Source organism: Tinamus guttatus, unplaced genomic scaffold (assembly GCF_059628265.1).
Source record: "Tinamus guttatus ecotype Peru unplaced genomic scaffold, ASM5962826v1 Tinamus_guttatus_pri_ptg000131l, whole genome shotgun sequence".
In the NCBI taxonomy this organism is placed as follows: Eukaryota; Metazoa; Chordata; class Aves; order Tinamiformes; family Tinamidae; genus Tinamus; species Tinamus guttatus.
In genome coordinates this window covers 505,651-520,939 of record NW_028288665.1, presented here as the reverse complement: position 1 = coordinate 520,939, position 15,289 = coordinate 505,651, and the positions used below count along the sequence as shown (strand labels likewise).

The window sequence follows — 15,289 nt, the reverse complement described above, 5'->3', positions numbered from 1 at the left end:
AATCATTACTACCCCATCATCTTCTGAAACACAGAGTTTAACCATAATACAGGATATGTTCTGTTAAATATCTCGGATACTCCCAGAAACACGTTAGCATGAAAGAGCACCCCCATGCACATGCACAGAAGGATGCTGCCACTGAAGAAAAACACAGAATGCAGAATAAAAACGGTTGTTTCGTAAGATGCCATAAAGTACCGTCAGCTCACATCCTTTACAGACACCATTGCAGTTTAGGATTATTAAATGCCCTAGTAGTGAGATATATTTGATTTATAAATGTCGTGGATTACACCCGTGGATCCAGACCACTATATACGTTGGGGCTTTTAGATTGGGGCTTTCTTTGCGTCTTCTAAGCTTTAATTTGGAACTTGTGCTTTCCCTCTAACTTTGAAGCTGTCCAAACAGCAGCCAGGACAAGTTTTATCCTGTTTCTCATTTAACATCATTAAACACAATACTTCAAGCGCAAAAGTGCCATTTGGCTATTCACAAATTCTGCTGTCATTAGATAAACTCTTGTCCAATAGGCACGAGGTAGAGAGATTACTTTTCAAAGGTGGGATTGAGGATGGAGTTCCAGAATAAAGTATTTTTAGCTGACAAATCATAATAGGCTGCAAAAGAAACGTGAACCCATTTTTTAAAGCCCAGTCATGACCTCATTTGGTCTCTAAAGACCTCAGCAATCACCTCCTTTGGGCTATCTGGTTTCTTTTTAGAGTGATGGAAATGAGACTGTATTTCTCTTCTGGGCACAGAAACCAAACGCTGTATTTCTCTCTGAGCACTGCTGAACCCAAAACTACTCTGCAAGCTGCAGTGTCAGGTCCTCTCTAGAGCAGGAGACTGCCAAATAAAACCCAGCGCAAGAGCCAGCATTTCTCTGCCAACAGATGTGACATGTGGAGGACTAAGCGTTCGTGTGACTGTTAGTCCCACATTTGGCAATGCAGGTGAAACTACCGTTTGCATTTCAATTTGCCCTTTCTAAAGGTAGTGCAGCCCCTCGCACAGGTTTCGCGCAACGCCAGCCCCGGCCCCGCTGCCATTACCTTGTATATACACTTGTGTAAGTCGCTAAGGACGCCCTCCTCCTCCTCCTCGTCCTCCTTCACGGTCTCCTTTTCCTGAGCGAAGAGCCGCCGCCTGCCCGTCTTCAGTGGGACGTCGACCTCTTTCAACTTGTTGCGGAAGCCGTTCTTGTGAACGACGCCGTTGATGAGCCCGTTTTTGGGCTCAAACCGGGGCAAGGAATGGAACCTGTAGGCATTCTCCGAATGTCCCTCCAAAGGTCCTTTCCTCTTCTCCAAGATTTCCTTTTCCAGCAAGACCTCCTTCTCCAGTTTCTTGTGCTCCTCGGGGGAGAGGGAGTCATAGGAGAGCAAGTACTGGCAGTAGGCCTCCTGCAGCTTGGCCAGCCTGTCCTGTGCAGTTTTGGGGATGCGCAGCAGGTCTGCCAGTTTGTTCCATTTCTTGAGGTCAGTCACTTGCTGCATGCCCCCCATCTCGTTAATCAGCTGCACGAAGCAGGCCAGGTCGAGCTCGCAGCCTCCTGGAGCCGGCGCGCGCGGCGAGCAGAGGAGGAAAGGGAAACACAGGAGACGGGTTAGGAAAGGGCAGGCGCTTCTCCCCCATCGCTTCCGACGGCGGCGCGAGGCCGCGCGGGACGGGCCCTTCGCACGGCCCCGTGCCCGCCTCGTCCGACTCCCGCTGCGGACGGACACCGCTGCTTTGCTATTCGCACCAGCCCTCCCTACGGCTAAATTTGCCCTCCGCCCCGAGCTCCGCTCCCGTCTCTGCTCAGAGCTTCGCCAGCCGCCTCTGGACACTTGTTTTTTATCCCACAAGGGCCCAGGAGGAGGCGAGACTTGGCCAAGTCTTGCCAGGGACTGGCGCCAGCTCCATGCCTGCATTACAAGCAGATTTCAAGATGCATATTGGCAATAAAAAAAAAAAACCAAGCAGTAAACAGCTATCTTCTGGACCTGGAGTATGGATCATCTAATATCTGCACAACACTCGGAATACATATAAGTATTTAAAGGAACACAGCATTAACGCAGGCAGACTAAATGTGATTGCTACTATGTGGAAAAAGTTCCAGGTGCCTCCTTCCCAGTGGAGGCCACAGCTGTATTATGTTTCATTACGGGTTTGTATGCCTTAAGATAACTAGTACGTCTCTCAGTGTAGTCCAAAAACAAGACTTTATGACTACAAAAGCTGTAATTTAGATAAAGAGCAGCCACACTGTTGAGAAACAATAAAACAAAGAAGCATCACAAATGCTCTCAGAGTAGAAAAATGAATCATCAGTAGAAGGAGTTAAAAAAAATAAAGGATCAAAGACCGACTACAATTCAACAGGGCACTGCTAAAGGAAAAAAATTAATACAAAACTTGTGTCAGCATCACTGCCACATTGTCTTTTCTTCCCCCCTTTTTCCCTTTGATAAAAGCAGAGACCATTAAGCCGCAGCAGTTTCATAGCACGCAGAATTGCTGCTATAAACCACGAGTGCAAGCAGCAGCAGCATGCCAAGTATTTACTGTTGGCGCCACGGCCGCAGCACCGCGAGGGCCGGCTGCATCGTCACCTTGCTTGCTGGTGCAAACGGGGCCCCTTGCCTAAAACTGCCCCACGCTGCATCTCGTGGCGGATCCCAAATTCCAGGCTCCATCATTTTCCCTTGGCTATCCCTCCCGCTCCTCTCTAGGCCCTGTTTTTCCCCTCTCCCAGGGCTCGTGGCAAGGTGCTCCAGAGGGAGCTCTGGCAGGCGGCGAATCTGCGCACAGCAGGTTTGGGGCGATCGGTCCTAGTCAGCAAACTTCTCTTGTTTTGCTTTGGGTTTGTTTTTTTCCTTTTTTTTTTCTTTTTTAGTCAAAACAGTCAAGTCTTGCAGCAGAGAAAAGGTCAAAGATGTAGGGGAGGGGAAAAAGAATTTCAAGGGTTTTCCTTCTCTTCTCTTTCATCTTCCACTTAAAACAACTCTCAGCCTGCCCTCTACTACATAAAGTATTTTTTTTGGTCTAGTGTTTTATTCATGTAGCTCACAAATAAGCCGAAGGCATGATTTAGGCCAGCTTCTCCTCCCAACCACTGCAGCGACCTATGCAAAGCTGAGTAGCACATCCCAGCTTTGGGAGAAGAACTCGCTCCATGCAAGTTTTCTAGTGCAGCAAAGAGCACAGGCTCAGTTTAAGCTTCTAGTCCCAGCACTACTTGGACATGTTTAAGAAACACAATATTCTCCAGCCTAATGGAATGACGGCTCGTAATCACACCACAGTGTTGGAGCTTGGGTATCACATCCCTCAAACAGAGCCTCACGTCGCGGGGAGACCCTCCGCGGGGCCAGCTAGAGCTAAGGTTTACAGAATGGTCTCAATTATAATTCCATCTCACACAGTCATAACTTTTGGAAGCATTTATATCTCAAGCTGATGTTTTCCAGGGTTGGCCTAAGCATGTTGGGTAAACTTTTCTTGAACAGCTAAGGGAAAAAGAAAAGAAGTTTTAACCCCATTTAAAGACAGCCTATAGCAACAAGGCTGAAATGTGAGCCTTGGCACGAGTTACTGGAGAACTATCTTCTCAGTTGTTGTTTGTTTTCTTAATTGTTTTAATTTTCACTAAGTTTGGAATATTTTTAAATTGCCTCGTGAGCAAGTTCATTAAAAAAATAAAAAAAAAGAAAAACCCTTAAATCTTCAGGTATGCATTTAATACCAAACCCCGGCACTACAGTACTTGCTGGCAAAACTCCCACTGGAAGTGCTTTCAAAGAAGCCATATGTATGCATGTATACTTAAATAAGTGTATATGTATGACACAGATTATTGTATATCTTTCCTACAGATTTCTGATCTTTGCACACTGATGATTTCCAGCTTCATCTTTTCCCATTTTGTTTTTAAACACAAGATAAAGGCAGAAAAATAACCATGGAAAGATTACAAAGGATGCAAACTTTGTAACAGACCACTGTTTGTTCCAGTTGTACAGCGCCCCGCAGAACAGAATCCTTGCCTATTAATGAGACTCTTAGGAGCTTAAATAATACAAATAATTAACAGTAGTGCCATCTTAATGCTGAGTTAAGGTATTTCATTAAAAAGTTAACATTGTTCCAGGAGAATTAATCGAGCTGTCCTGCACATTCTCCTCTCTCTCTTGCCAGCGTAAATCTCATTCATTATTCTTCTCTATTAAGATACAAACCCGGCACACATTAGGCATACAAAATGTTCACTTATTCCTGCTTGAGTGATTTTATTTTTTACAATTCCTTGCACATATATTGCAACAGAATGCTAATCCTTATTCCTCCTTCTTAATTCTCATTTTCTGCTGTGCCCCACGTTGGTCCATCAAAAACTTTGCAATCTCTTTGGGAGCTTTTATGTGTTTTCAGTCACTTACCATATGTGATATAAAATCGAGTTTGAAACAGGGGGAAAAAACTGTTGCGAATACTTTAAACAGAATGTCTTTCAACCCAACTAGTGCTGATAGCTGCCTCTGATGGGATAATGCCTCAAAGGCAAAACTCTAGCATCAAGTTGCAACATGCAGGTCCTATGAGCTCTGACTCAGAAAACTTTAAAAACAAGTTAACAGGGTAGAGTCAACAAAAATTAAAAGCATAAGTTTGTCCCTGTGTCACAGCTGCAAAGACAGTAGGTACGGAGGTGGCACATTCAGTAGTTCATTTGTATGCTGCTGTTGTCATGTTCTTACAAAGTATTGTCACAGCTTTGTCACGTGTCATTATTTGACAGCAGACCATAAACCAAGAATTCTGTTAAATAAGTGATTCTCACTCAGGCATTAGCCCTGGCAGACACCTGCTGGGAGAAATAATGAAACCTCCATTTTGCAATCAACCACATTTTACTGCCTATTCTTGACACTTAATGGTTGTTAAATGTCAGCAGGTCACTGCAAATTTGTGATTTTAAGTGTCTGAGTAGGCAAACAGAAGTCAGTTCTGAGATTTTTTTCCTCCTTTGTTAAATGTTTCTATAGAAAGGGAGAAAATATTTGTATTCTAGCTTGGCAGCATTGTAACCTGTATGGAAAATCTCTTTGGAAAACTCCAAAAACCAAACCTGTCACTCTCCACAGTTACACTGTTTATTAAAACAAACAGTTAGGGGAAGGAGATCCTGAAATCTGAAGACCAGGAGCCTTCATGGCGTTTTTCCCTAGGTGAATGAGGAGCTGGCAGGAGGAAGGCGATATTAAGTCTCCCGGGAAAGCTCTACCACCACCTACCTGCATCGTATCTGATCGATGGGTAAAGAGAGAGATCCAGCGCTCTGCAGTGTTAAGTGAACAGGGGTTCAGTTAAGCATAAAGGCAAAGGGAGCATAAAGTTGCATATGGACTCTAACAAGCAGCGGCAAAAGGCCAATGAGACCACAGCCCTTACCTATGAGTGGGAGTTCATCCATGGTAATGCCCTGAGATTTGAGGTGCTTCTTGATACAGGCCAGCCGCTGCACGTTGGGTCCCCAGCGCCTGCCTAGCTTGTGTATGTGCTGAATCTGTGTCACAAACCGCATTTCATCATTTAGCTTGCACTCAGGTCTCCAGTCTGGAGGAGGAATCACCCTGCACATCCCATACTTCTCTACCTGAGCTCGGACTGACTCAATGTATATCAGTGGGTCATGGAATTCCTTTGTGGAGGGCCTAAGGATGGGAATCTCCCCCAGCATCCCCCACCCAGACTTACTACTGCCCTTTTCGTGCTTTCCCATTGAGTCTTGTGGCTTGTGCAAGGACTCCGCTTGAGAGGTAGAACGATTTTCACAGGAGGCATTTTCAGTTTTGCCATGTGCTTGTTTCCCTGGCGTACTCTTTCCAGCAGTGGCTCTTTTCGGCCTATTTCTTTCCAAACTCTTCTCTGGCACTTCCTTTTTAAGGTGTCCATTCAGCAAAGGCTTTTCTACGGCTGCCTTTTTGCTTGCAGCTTCTGCCAAGTTGACTGCCCCTTTCATCCTCTTGGTGGGCGACTGTATTTTGTCTATGTGATTCGTCTCTTCCAGCCTCCTCTTGGAATTGCGCAGCCCCTCCCTTAACTGTCTCCCCACCTCCTTAGTGCACGTCTTTTGGTTCAACTTGCCATTGACTTTTACACCATTAACAGCGGTATTGTTAGACTTGGATGCTCCAAGGGATAGCACCTGTTTGCGGGTTTTTGCATTGCTACTTTCTATTTTCCCTGAGATTGTGTGGTTGACAGGTGAACTGGGTTTGTGGTGATTTAGTTTGGTTTCCTTGACCAGTTCTTTCTTGGCTTTGGTGTATGTGACAGTTCCCTTTGTCACTGTTGCAGTATACTTCACAGTTTTGGACGGTGAAGGTCTGACTTCTCTCATCTTTTTGGCACTGGCTGCATTTGCACTCGGAGATGACATTCGAGTGATTCCGTTGACTTTAGAGACCTACAGAGCCAGGAGCGTTGTAGAGGGAGTAGAAGGAAGGAAACAGAAAACAGAAAAATAAATTAACAACGTTATAACTCTGCCATGTCTTCCCATTCACTGGACAGCCACATCCTGCAATCCTGACTCCTGGCCCCTTTGTACACTCTTCATGTAACAGTTTTCACCCAGACAAGAGGAGGGATTGGGCATTTAAAATAAGCATATAAATTAAAACAATTAAAAAGAAAAACACTCCCCATAAAGTCAATCTTGCTTTTGGAGAATATGAAGCCTCTGCCATTAAGAGGAGGCGGTCACCTGTACGTACTACCCTCTTCCTTGTCTGCCAGCCAGCCTGTTAACAGTAGCACAAAACACAGTCAATCTGATCTACAAATGGATATTTTTAATAATCTCTTTTTTCCAGCTCTGAAATATACTATTCCCTCTCCCACCCCATTTCCCTTAAGTGCACACACAATTTACTGCTACTAAGCAGACAAACTAACCAGTCTATCCTATCTGCTGCAACAGGAACGGGCACTTTTTGCAAAAGCCACACACGGAGATCCAAACATGTCTGTACACAAATAAATACTGAATCCATTATGCACCCAACAGATCAGGATGGCCATGAAGGATCCAGTCTGTCATACATATGAAATCTTGGGAGGCATCTTGTTGCTAAATTTATTAATACAAAATAAAAAGCAGTACAGTAGCTTAGCGCATTTTTTCAGGTTTGGTATCTGGGCAGTTTTACTTACACAGACATTTTTATACCATATTTATCACTAATATGTCACTGCAGCTTAAGAGTGCTGAAATTGTACTGTTTCCTGTTAGGCACCTGAACCCAGTTATGAAACTAAAATGGATATTTTAGCTATTACTATTAAGTGTTAAGCACCAAAAGCAATCCTCCTCTTCAAAGGGAATTGTGGAGGTTCAGCACTGTTAAAGTCATCCCCCATTATTAAGAAAATGAAGCTTAACTTTAAATGTTTAAACAAGTTTAGGCATTGCTGCCTCATCTCTTCAATTACTGAGTGCAAAAAAAAAAAAAATCCAAAATCGGGAACATTGATGAATGTTCTCAGGGTGAAAGCAAACAGTATAACCACCCTCTACTAGCGCTCAGAAGAATAATTACCCTTCTACAGTTAGAATATTTCCCTTTGGGATTTGAAATCACTTCTCAAATTAGTAAACACGGCACTTCTGCTCACATAAATGCAATGACTATTATCACTTTAAAAGTATGGATAAAATGTTACTAAATAGGAATAAACCAGAGACTGAAAAGGACCTGCTAAGGTCTCACATTAAGTGACTTGCAGAACAGCAACCAGAAACTAAGGTTCCTGATTCTGGGTATAGACACGTGCGTGTAAGTGCACACATTTTCTGCTCCAGATAGTGCTCCAGAAACCAGGGGTGGGAGACTGCTCTTTTAAAGCCCGTCCACATTGTCATCCTTCATGGGGCTCCAAGGTAGAAGAATTTAAGGAAAATCCAGTCAACTGATGACATCGTTTTCACCTTCAGCTTTTGGAAGATGCATAAGATATTATGTGGAAAGCCAGCACTTGCCAGCAAAAACGCATTTGTCAGTTTTCCTTCGAATTTAGGCGATACTCTGCTTTTGAAATGGAGGCCTGGGTTTGAATTTACAGGAATTTTTGACTTCCCAGAGCAGCCATGGGGCAGAAAGCTGTTGAGACAGTGCCTGCAGGAATCACAACACGTTAAACATATCATCTCGGGCTTCATAAATAGCCAGGAACTTTGATTTCAGATTTGGTCTTGACTAGAGAGGAATTGATTGAAAGGGGAATCCGTAGGGGAAGGGTAATCTGGATGACAGCAATCATGAAATGAGTTCTACGGCTTGACAACAGTAGAGAAAAGACAAAAGACTTCAGCAAACAGACAGGAACAAACAGTAACAAACCCCAAAACTCTCCAGCCCCCTCATTTCTCACTCAGAGAAAAGACACAAAGCACTGAGCTTTACAGCTGCTTAGGAAGTGTTTTAATGAGGGGAATATTAGAAAGGAATCACAGTAAAAAGTGGAAATGAGCAGGAGACGAAGGATGACTATAAAGGAGTAACAAAAGCATGTATGGGTAAAATCAGAAAGACCAAGCTGCTAAGGGGATTTCAGTGAGCAAGGGGCATAAAAGGATTAAAAAAAAAAGTTTCATAAATATATTAAGAATACAAAGACAACATATGACGACAGAAGTCTACTGCTACACGAGGCAGAAAAGCAAATCCAGGAGCTATGGCTTAAGTATTCACACTGGTTCTGCCTTAGTCTTCACCAAAAGTACCCTTGTGACTGAATACTTACTCTGCATACCACCAAATTATTTTAATAAAAGAGCTGGAGGGCAACCCAAGAGGCTAACGTGTACATAAGTTACTTGGAGCCGTTGAATGAGGCCAAAGCGGTGATGTTTAGCCCAAGACTTTCGTAAAGAACATTTCCAGGAACTCTAACAGGATGACAGAGACGATCCTGGAGAAAAGCGGAGAGCAGGCAGCCTGCCTCCCTTCAATCCCTATGATGATTCTGGAGCAAATCATCAATTAATTTGTAAACACACAAAAGATAAAAAGATAATGCTAAAAAGAACAAAGGTGGGTTTGTCGGGAATGGCACACGGAGCTAATTTAATCTTCTCCTGGCAGCGCAGCAGGTATGAGGCACCTTCCTGGCAGAGGGTTCCTGCCCCGTCCCATGTGACCTCTGCCACAAAAGCCCCTGAGACCCGTCCCAGACATAATTGCTCTGAAGTGGCTGCACAACAGATTGAAGAAAATCATCGTCAAGAGAAGTGACTGTTGCCATAGTTCTCCGACATGCTGGGAGAGTATTTCTGGTGACACTCTGCAGAGACCTGTCTCGGGCTCAGTTTCCACTTGGTAATTCCATTAGGAACTTGGATCATTGTAAAACTATCCAGTAATGCAAAACTGGAAGGGTCCGGAAGCACTTTGGAGAGCAGGTCAAAATCAGGAGTAATCTTGGAAGAATCCCTGATCTTAGAACATTTTTGCAGTAAGAGTAAGTGCCATACGTAGAAAGGACAAATGAAATATGCAGAGAGAGGAGGAAAAACATTTGGTGCTCACACTGAGCTGCCAAACGCGATGCAGATACAAACCCTGCAGATCTCTCTCAGAGACTGAAGGCCAGGCCCAGGAGCACCGTCTTTCTCACTCAGTGCTTTCTGCAGCATAGTAAGGAAGAGGTTTCCTCTGGAGGGAATCTAAAAGAGAGCAAAAGTGCCCAGGTATTTAGGAAACACGATCTTCACTGAAAAGGAGAGAGTGCTGCACGCCTTCTTAGACTAAAAGAGAAGACTAAGGAAGTCGGTACTGGTTTTCTAACACATAAGGAGCTGTTCTGAAAAGCAACAGCGAAAACCATTTCTATATTGACTTGGGAAAAGAAGGAAAAATCCACTCTAATGATGATCTGAGGTCCAATTAGGAAAATTTTCTCCAGTGTAAAAGGAAAATTGTGGGACAAGCTGTTAATTGATGGTGTGCAGTCTCCTTTACTGGAAGTTCTCAAGAACGTTTCAAGAAGGTTTGAGCTATACTCTGTTTCACACAGCCGAAACGACACCTCTGAGTGAAGGAGCAGGCAGGCCGAGCCTTGCCACCCCAGGGATTTCTTGAAGCAGTCGAGACAAGAAGCCTGGAGGGGGGTCAGCCTCTAGTGAGGCGGGGGACGACCCAGGGCCCAAGAACAAAATGCTGCCATGGGCCACGTCTGGATGGAGAAAGGCAGGATCCTTAAAACACCTTGTCTTCAAAGGAAGACAAGCCATCAGCTCCAGTGACTTCAGAATAAAATTAAAACTGCCAAGTTACAAAACTCTGAAAAACTGAATTCATTAAAAAACAATGACTTAAGGTTGCCTAGAGTTGTTAGAATACCTCCACACAATGAAAGCTTAGATCTCTCAGGCCAAACCTTGAACTGAAGAGGTACATAAATTTTGGCTACCTAATCTCTAATCCTAGACTATAAATGCACCATTTTGAGTTGTTATTCAACTCTAAAGAAGTTATTCCAGGTGAAGCACAGATCCTAAAGCAGAGTAATATTTGCATTTCAGAATTCCCTGATGAATTCACTTATTCTTTTCTGATTGCTAACTTGTTTTCCTTAGCACTAAGGAAACCCTACAAGAAAGAAGCACTGTTGAAAACTTCCTCGGAAGTGTAAACAGGCCAGAGGAGGTAGAACTTCACACAACTTGGTCTCAAATGCTCCTCCCTCTCCCGCCCCAGATGCCCACAGATACCTCAAGTGCATTGAGAAGGCAAGGTATAATGTTTGAGATAGGGCAGGACCATATAGACCAGAACAGACCACGCTTCAAAGGGAAATCGGCTGCAAACAAACTTCTTTCAGCTGGAAACAAATGGAACAAACAACGTGGTCATAGCCCACTGACAAGGTAGCAGGTGGATGCAGGATTTCACATTGACAAACGTGAAATTCTGGCTGGTCCGTAAGCACCTACACGTTCCTGGTTTGTGCTTGTCTCTGAGGACCCATCAGACGATTGGAACCAAAAGAAACAAGAAATTGTGGTAGGCATTTTCTTACCTTTCTACTGTTGATATGTCTCCCCCCAAACCAAACATACACACACAGAGTCAGCCTAAAAAATTGGCCACACTGCCAGGTGCGCAGGTTCACCAAATTGGGGTCTATGTCACAGCTCCATCCTGAGGCAATGCTTACACTGAGCGCACAAGAAAGAAGTCAATTTAATTCAAATAGCAACAAAGCGATTGACATTAGCCTTACATGACTCAAAGCTTTGAGCTAAAGGTGACACTAGGACACCAATAATCTTATCTTTGCTTTTCAGCTATCTTCTTGGCTTTACTGATATAGTTATGTCTTCAGACTGCTCCACTGCACTGAACACTTGCAGTAATAGCTGGTTCAATAGGCTTTAAAATTTGTTGGCTTTTTAAAAGCATATGGGACCAGCACAGTCTTGTAGCAATTTGTTTGCTGGATTTGAACTGGTCTACATACACACCTCAGCACAGCACGCAGGATCCATCTTTCAGACACACACATATGCACAACATACAGCCAACAAACAAGATGTTACAAAGCAACAACAGTAACAGCAGCAGCATTAGTAGCACCAACAGAGATTTTGGTCCCCCGCAAAATTCAAGATATACGACTGATCTTCAAAATTCATTCATAAAAATACTTCTGCATTGACACAGTTTTGTAGAGTGAAATTACCATATGAGGCCAAAAGAGGGCCCCATTGAACTGCATTTCCTTTGCCCACAATCCTGAAGTAGGGAATTTGGGAAGATAGCAAGGGAGGAAGAAAAAGAGAAAGAGAGAGAGAGAGAATATGGCAAGTGCAAATGCACACCAGAAATGGAAAGAAAAGAAGAAAGGAAGAAAGAAAATCTCATGTAATTTCTAGCATTCTACCTTTATTTTCTGTTAGACCAAACAACACAAAAACACACAGATAAGCCATGTAAATGTATGTGCACAAGGAGCAAAAACATGCTGGAAGGAGGAGGAACACGCAGCTGGCACCCTGGCAGAACACTGAAAATGCTGAAGAATTCAAGAAAGACTCAGGATGAGAGCAGAAATCTGGTGCTGTCTCACCACTGGAAAGATTAAGGCTTTGCAGAAAGAGAAGTCACTGCCTGGCAAAACGCATAATCCACCTTTAATTAGTTACAGTAAGGATTCCATTAAAATTCCTAAGGATGAACTTATATCACTGTGGGTTGCAAAATAAAATTAAAAAGCTTTCTCTTTTAAATATACTTTTAAAAATTGTGTTAACTTTAGGTGTCCTTATATTCCGAACTCTGAGGATTACCATGATGTGTCTGTATAGAGCGTGTGTTGTCTATATTGCATTGCTTTACCATTTCACTATTTTTTTATAGCATGACCGAACACTCTATGAAGCAAAAACTATGAATCATGAACAATTTTATTCCCACATGTGTCTCTTCCCTTCTCAGAGCTTCCTTCTCAAGTGCCAACAGTTCACTTGGACAATTATTTTAACCATCCTTATTTTGATAACATAACTTTAAAGCATTTCATACAGAACTGTGCAGTGGGCTAAAAATAAGTATGTATAGAAGTGCATCCTTAGGTTTTGGAAGGCTTAAGTGTGAAGAGCTCATGGCAGAGCATGTCTCAGAAGGCCCATAGGATGCTGGAAGTCCCAAGAAAAAAAGCACAAGAAGAGATGCAAAAGAAGGCAGGCATGTCCAAGCTGATCACTAAAAAAGGAAAAATTGCCGCGATGCAATAAAGAGTGGAAATCCCACAGAGGTACTTGGGAATATACTGTAGATAAACTGCAGGATCTCAGATCTGATTCAGAAGATGATACAAATCCAGCAGAGACATTTCAGGAGAAAATAAAGACTACTGAAGCACAAGGTGTGGAAGATTTCCTTGACAAGGACCCTGCTATTTTCATTTTTTTTTCTGTTTTTAATTCCCAAATACATGACTGAGAGATATCATCAAAGGCCTTGATGGATGTGAAGACCCCAAATTCCAGCTCTGTGGTCTCCAGGCCAGTATATTTGGATGAAAAAAAAACATTAAGCAACCAAGAAGAAAAGATTGGTGGTCTCAGCAGTGGTTTGCCGAACATCACCCACCCCAAAGACAGAAGAGGTGCAAGTGCAGCGAGCTTGTCCTACTGCACTGTCCCCAACCCCGGCCCTTGCCTGACCAGTCCCCAGTTCACATAAGAGCTCACATGTTCACATAATTCTCTTACAGTTGAGAGAATTTAAAAGGGCACTGACTGAGGGGGGGGGGGTTTACATGCTTTTATAAAAACTTATTTGTCAGTTACCACTTCAGGATCCCTTTGATCCAACCATGAAAAACAGATGGAGACACTTCCTGCCCAAATGCCAGTCACAACCGTCATACAATCAGTCTGTGAAACTTCTACACCCAAATCAAAATCAGGCTGTGAGAAACCTGTTGCTGGATTAAGATTTTGCTAGTTTTCATCTGCCCTTGTGCAATAAAACCCACTCCAGCCTAATGTCAGCCCCTCTACAACCCCAGTGAGCCTCCATGATAACCTGAGCAGACCCACCATAGGCATGTGGAGTTAACTGCTCCGCATGCTGTTGAGCCTTGGCACTATCAGCCACAGGTACCAAGCTGGAAAGGTTTATTAAAGAGCAGTGTGAACTTTACTCTTTTATATTTATACACCGTATAATACAAAGATATGGTTATAAAACATGTGTTATCAAAATGATTTCCTATGTATATATCCCTTTTCTTTTTTCCTTCTTTGTCTCTTTCTCTCTCTTTCACTGGAAATTAACTCCCTGCTGTCTTCAGAGCACACTTGTAAGGATTCTAACATCCCCACAGTGCCAGGCAGCGAGGACTGGAGCCAGCATCTTATAAGTACGAGCTTCCCCCGTGTCCACAGCTGACTGCACCTCATTACCTGTTTCCTTAAGTCCTGAGCCGATCTATGAAGAGGGTGGTGGTTGCTGGCGGTGAGCCCTTTCGTGGAGGAGCCAGTGTTTGTAGCAGGATGGTGATTAGCAGCAGCCTGGTCTTTCCGGCTCTCGGCCTTGTGCTCGCTGTTCCTCTCCTTCCCGGGGGTGGCCTCTTTGCTTTTGTGTTTCGGAGCAGGTTCTTTCTCCTTCGACGATTTGCCGGACCCATTGAAAACTGAGAAGAGAGAAAAGGGCGCAGATTAGCATTACGAGAAAAAAAGGAAAAAGAAAAACTTATGCTTTTCTAAACACGCGGATATCCAAAACCAAATCTTCCCTGCTGTCAGTGTTGGATATTTAGTGGGTGTGGTATTATATCTGTACTTTTACATTTAAAGCAAAATAAATAAATAGAGAAAAAGAAGCACTGCTTTGCATATTTATTTACATGAACATATTTACTTAAGTGGGCTATCCCCTTTAATTGTTAATATATATTATCTTCAATATCCAAATTAAAGCATAACAAGTATATTAATATTTTGATTGACCTAACTACAGATCTATCAATTTCATTTTTATTTATGTCAGTTTCAATTAACTTTTTGCTTCAGCGGTGAGGGAACTTTAAACAGAGAAAATGGATTTATTTTTACATTAACATAAAGAGAGGACGTATTCTACAAAAAAGCATGTTCTGTTTTCATCAATATCCAAATTGCTGAATCTAACTGGCAGCAGAGTTCTTTTTTTTTTTTTAACAGCATATAAGCTGCAAATTGAAAAAGCTACCTAAGATACTCTGAGAAGAAAGGAAAATCCGAAAAACTGTTTGGAAACATCAGATAGCTGGGACCAAAGCTGAGCACCCTACCCTTCCGCTGAACTGAAAAGGTAAGTTAAAAGTGATGCTTACAAATAGAAACCATATTTTTACACAATAAACTTATTCAAATATATGCAAGTCCATCTCAACAAGCTCTGCTCCTTTCACTCCTCTGACAATAGTCAAAATACCGGAGAATAACCCCTGGTCTTTTATTGTCAAGTGAACACAAAATACTGATGTTTGTTTGTTTGAGAGTCAAATTTGTCCTTTATTTTTGTTAAAGAAAAACTCTAGTATGTTAGAGCTATCCTGTCTTTAATGAAGCACTTGCTGGGGGCTTATGCCCTCCTTCCTTCTCTACTGACCTACTCTTTTTCTTTACCCTTCCTTTTTGTTACAGTTTAGGAAAGAATGTAAATTTAAAAAAAAATCATAAATATTTAACAGCATAAAGAACTAAAAATCATTCGTTCTACACAACACACTGATTGGG

General features: G+C 42.8%; 1 protein-coding gene across 4 annotated transcripts in view; it reads right to left on the bottom strand.

Annotated features, from left to right (window-relative positions):
• The window catches only part of JARID2 (jumonji and AT-rich interaction domain containing 2), a 198,860-nt gene that overhangs the window by 22,761 nt on the left and 160,810 nt on the right, over nt 1-15,289 (bottom strand). For 3 of the 4 annotated variants that reach the window (XM_088521718.1, XM_088521719.1, XM_088521720.1), the window contains 3 exons: nt 13,973-14,202; nt 5,446-6,463; nt 1,062-1,561 (listed from right to left, as the gene is read on the bottom strand). In XM_088521718.1, the coding sequence (XP_088377844.1) occupies nt 1,062-1,561; nt 5,446-6,463; nt 13,973-14,202 (1,748 nt within the window). The remainder of the gene's footprint in view (nt 1-1,061; nt 1,562-5,445; nt 6,464-13,972; nt 14,203-15,289) is intronic. The other variant, XM_088521721.1, reaches the window with a different exon arrangement.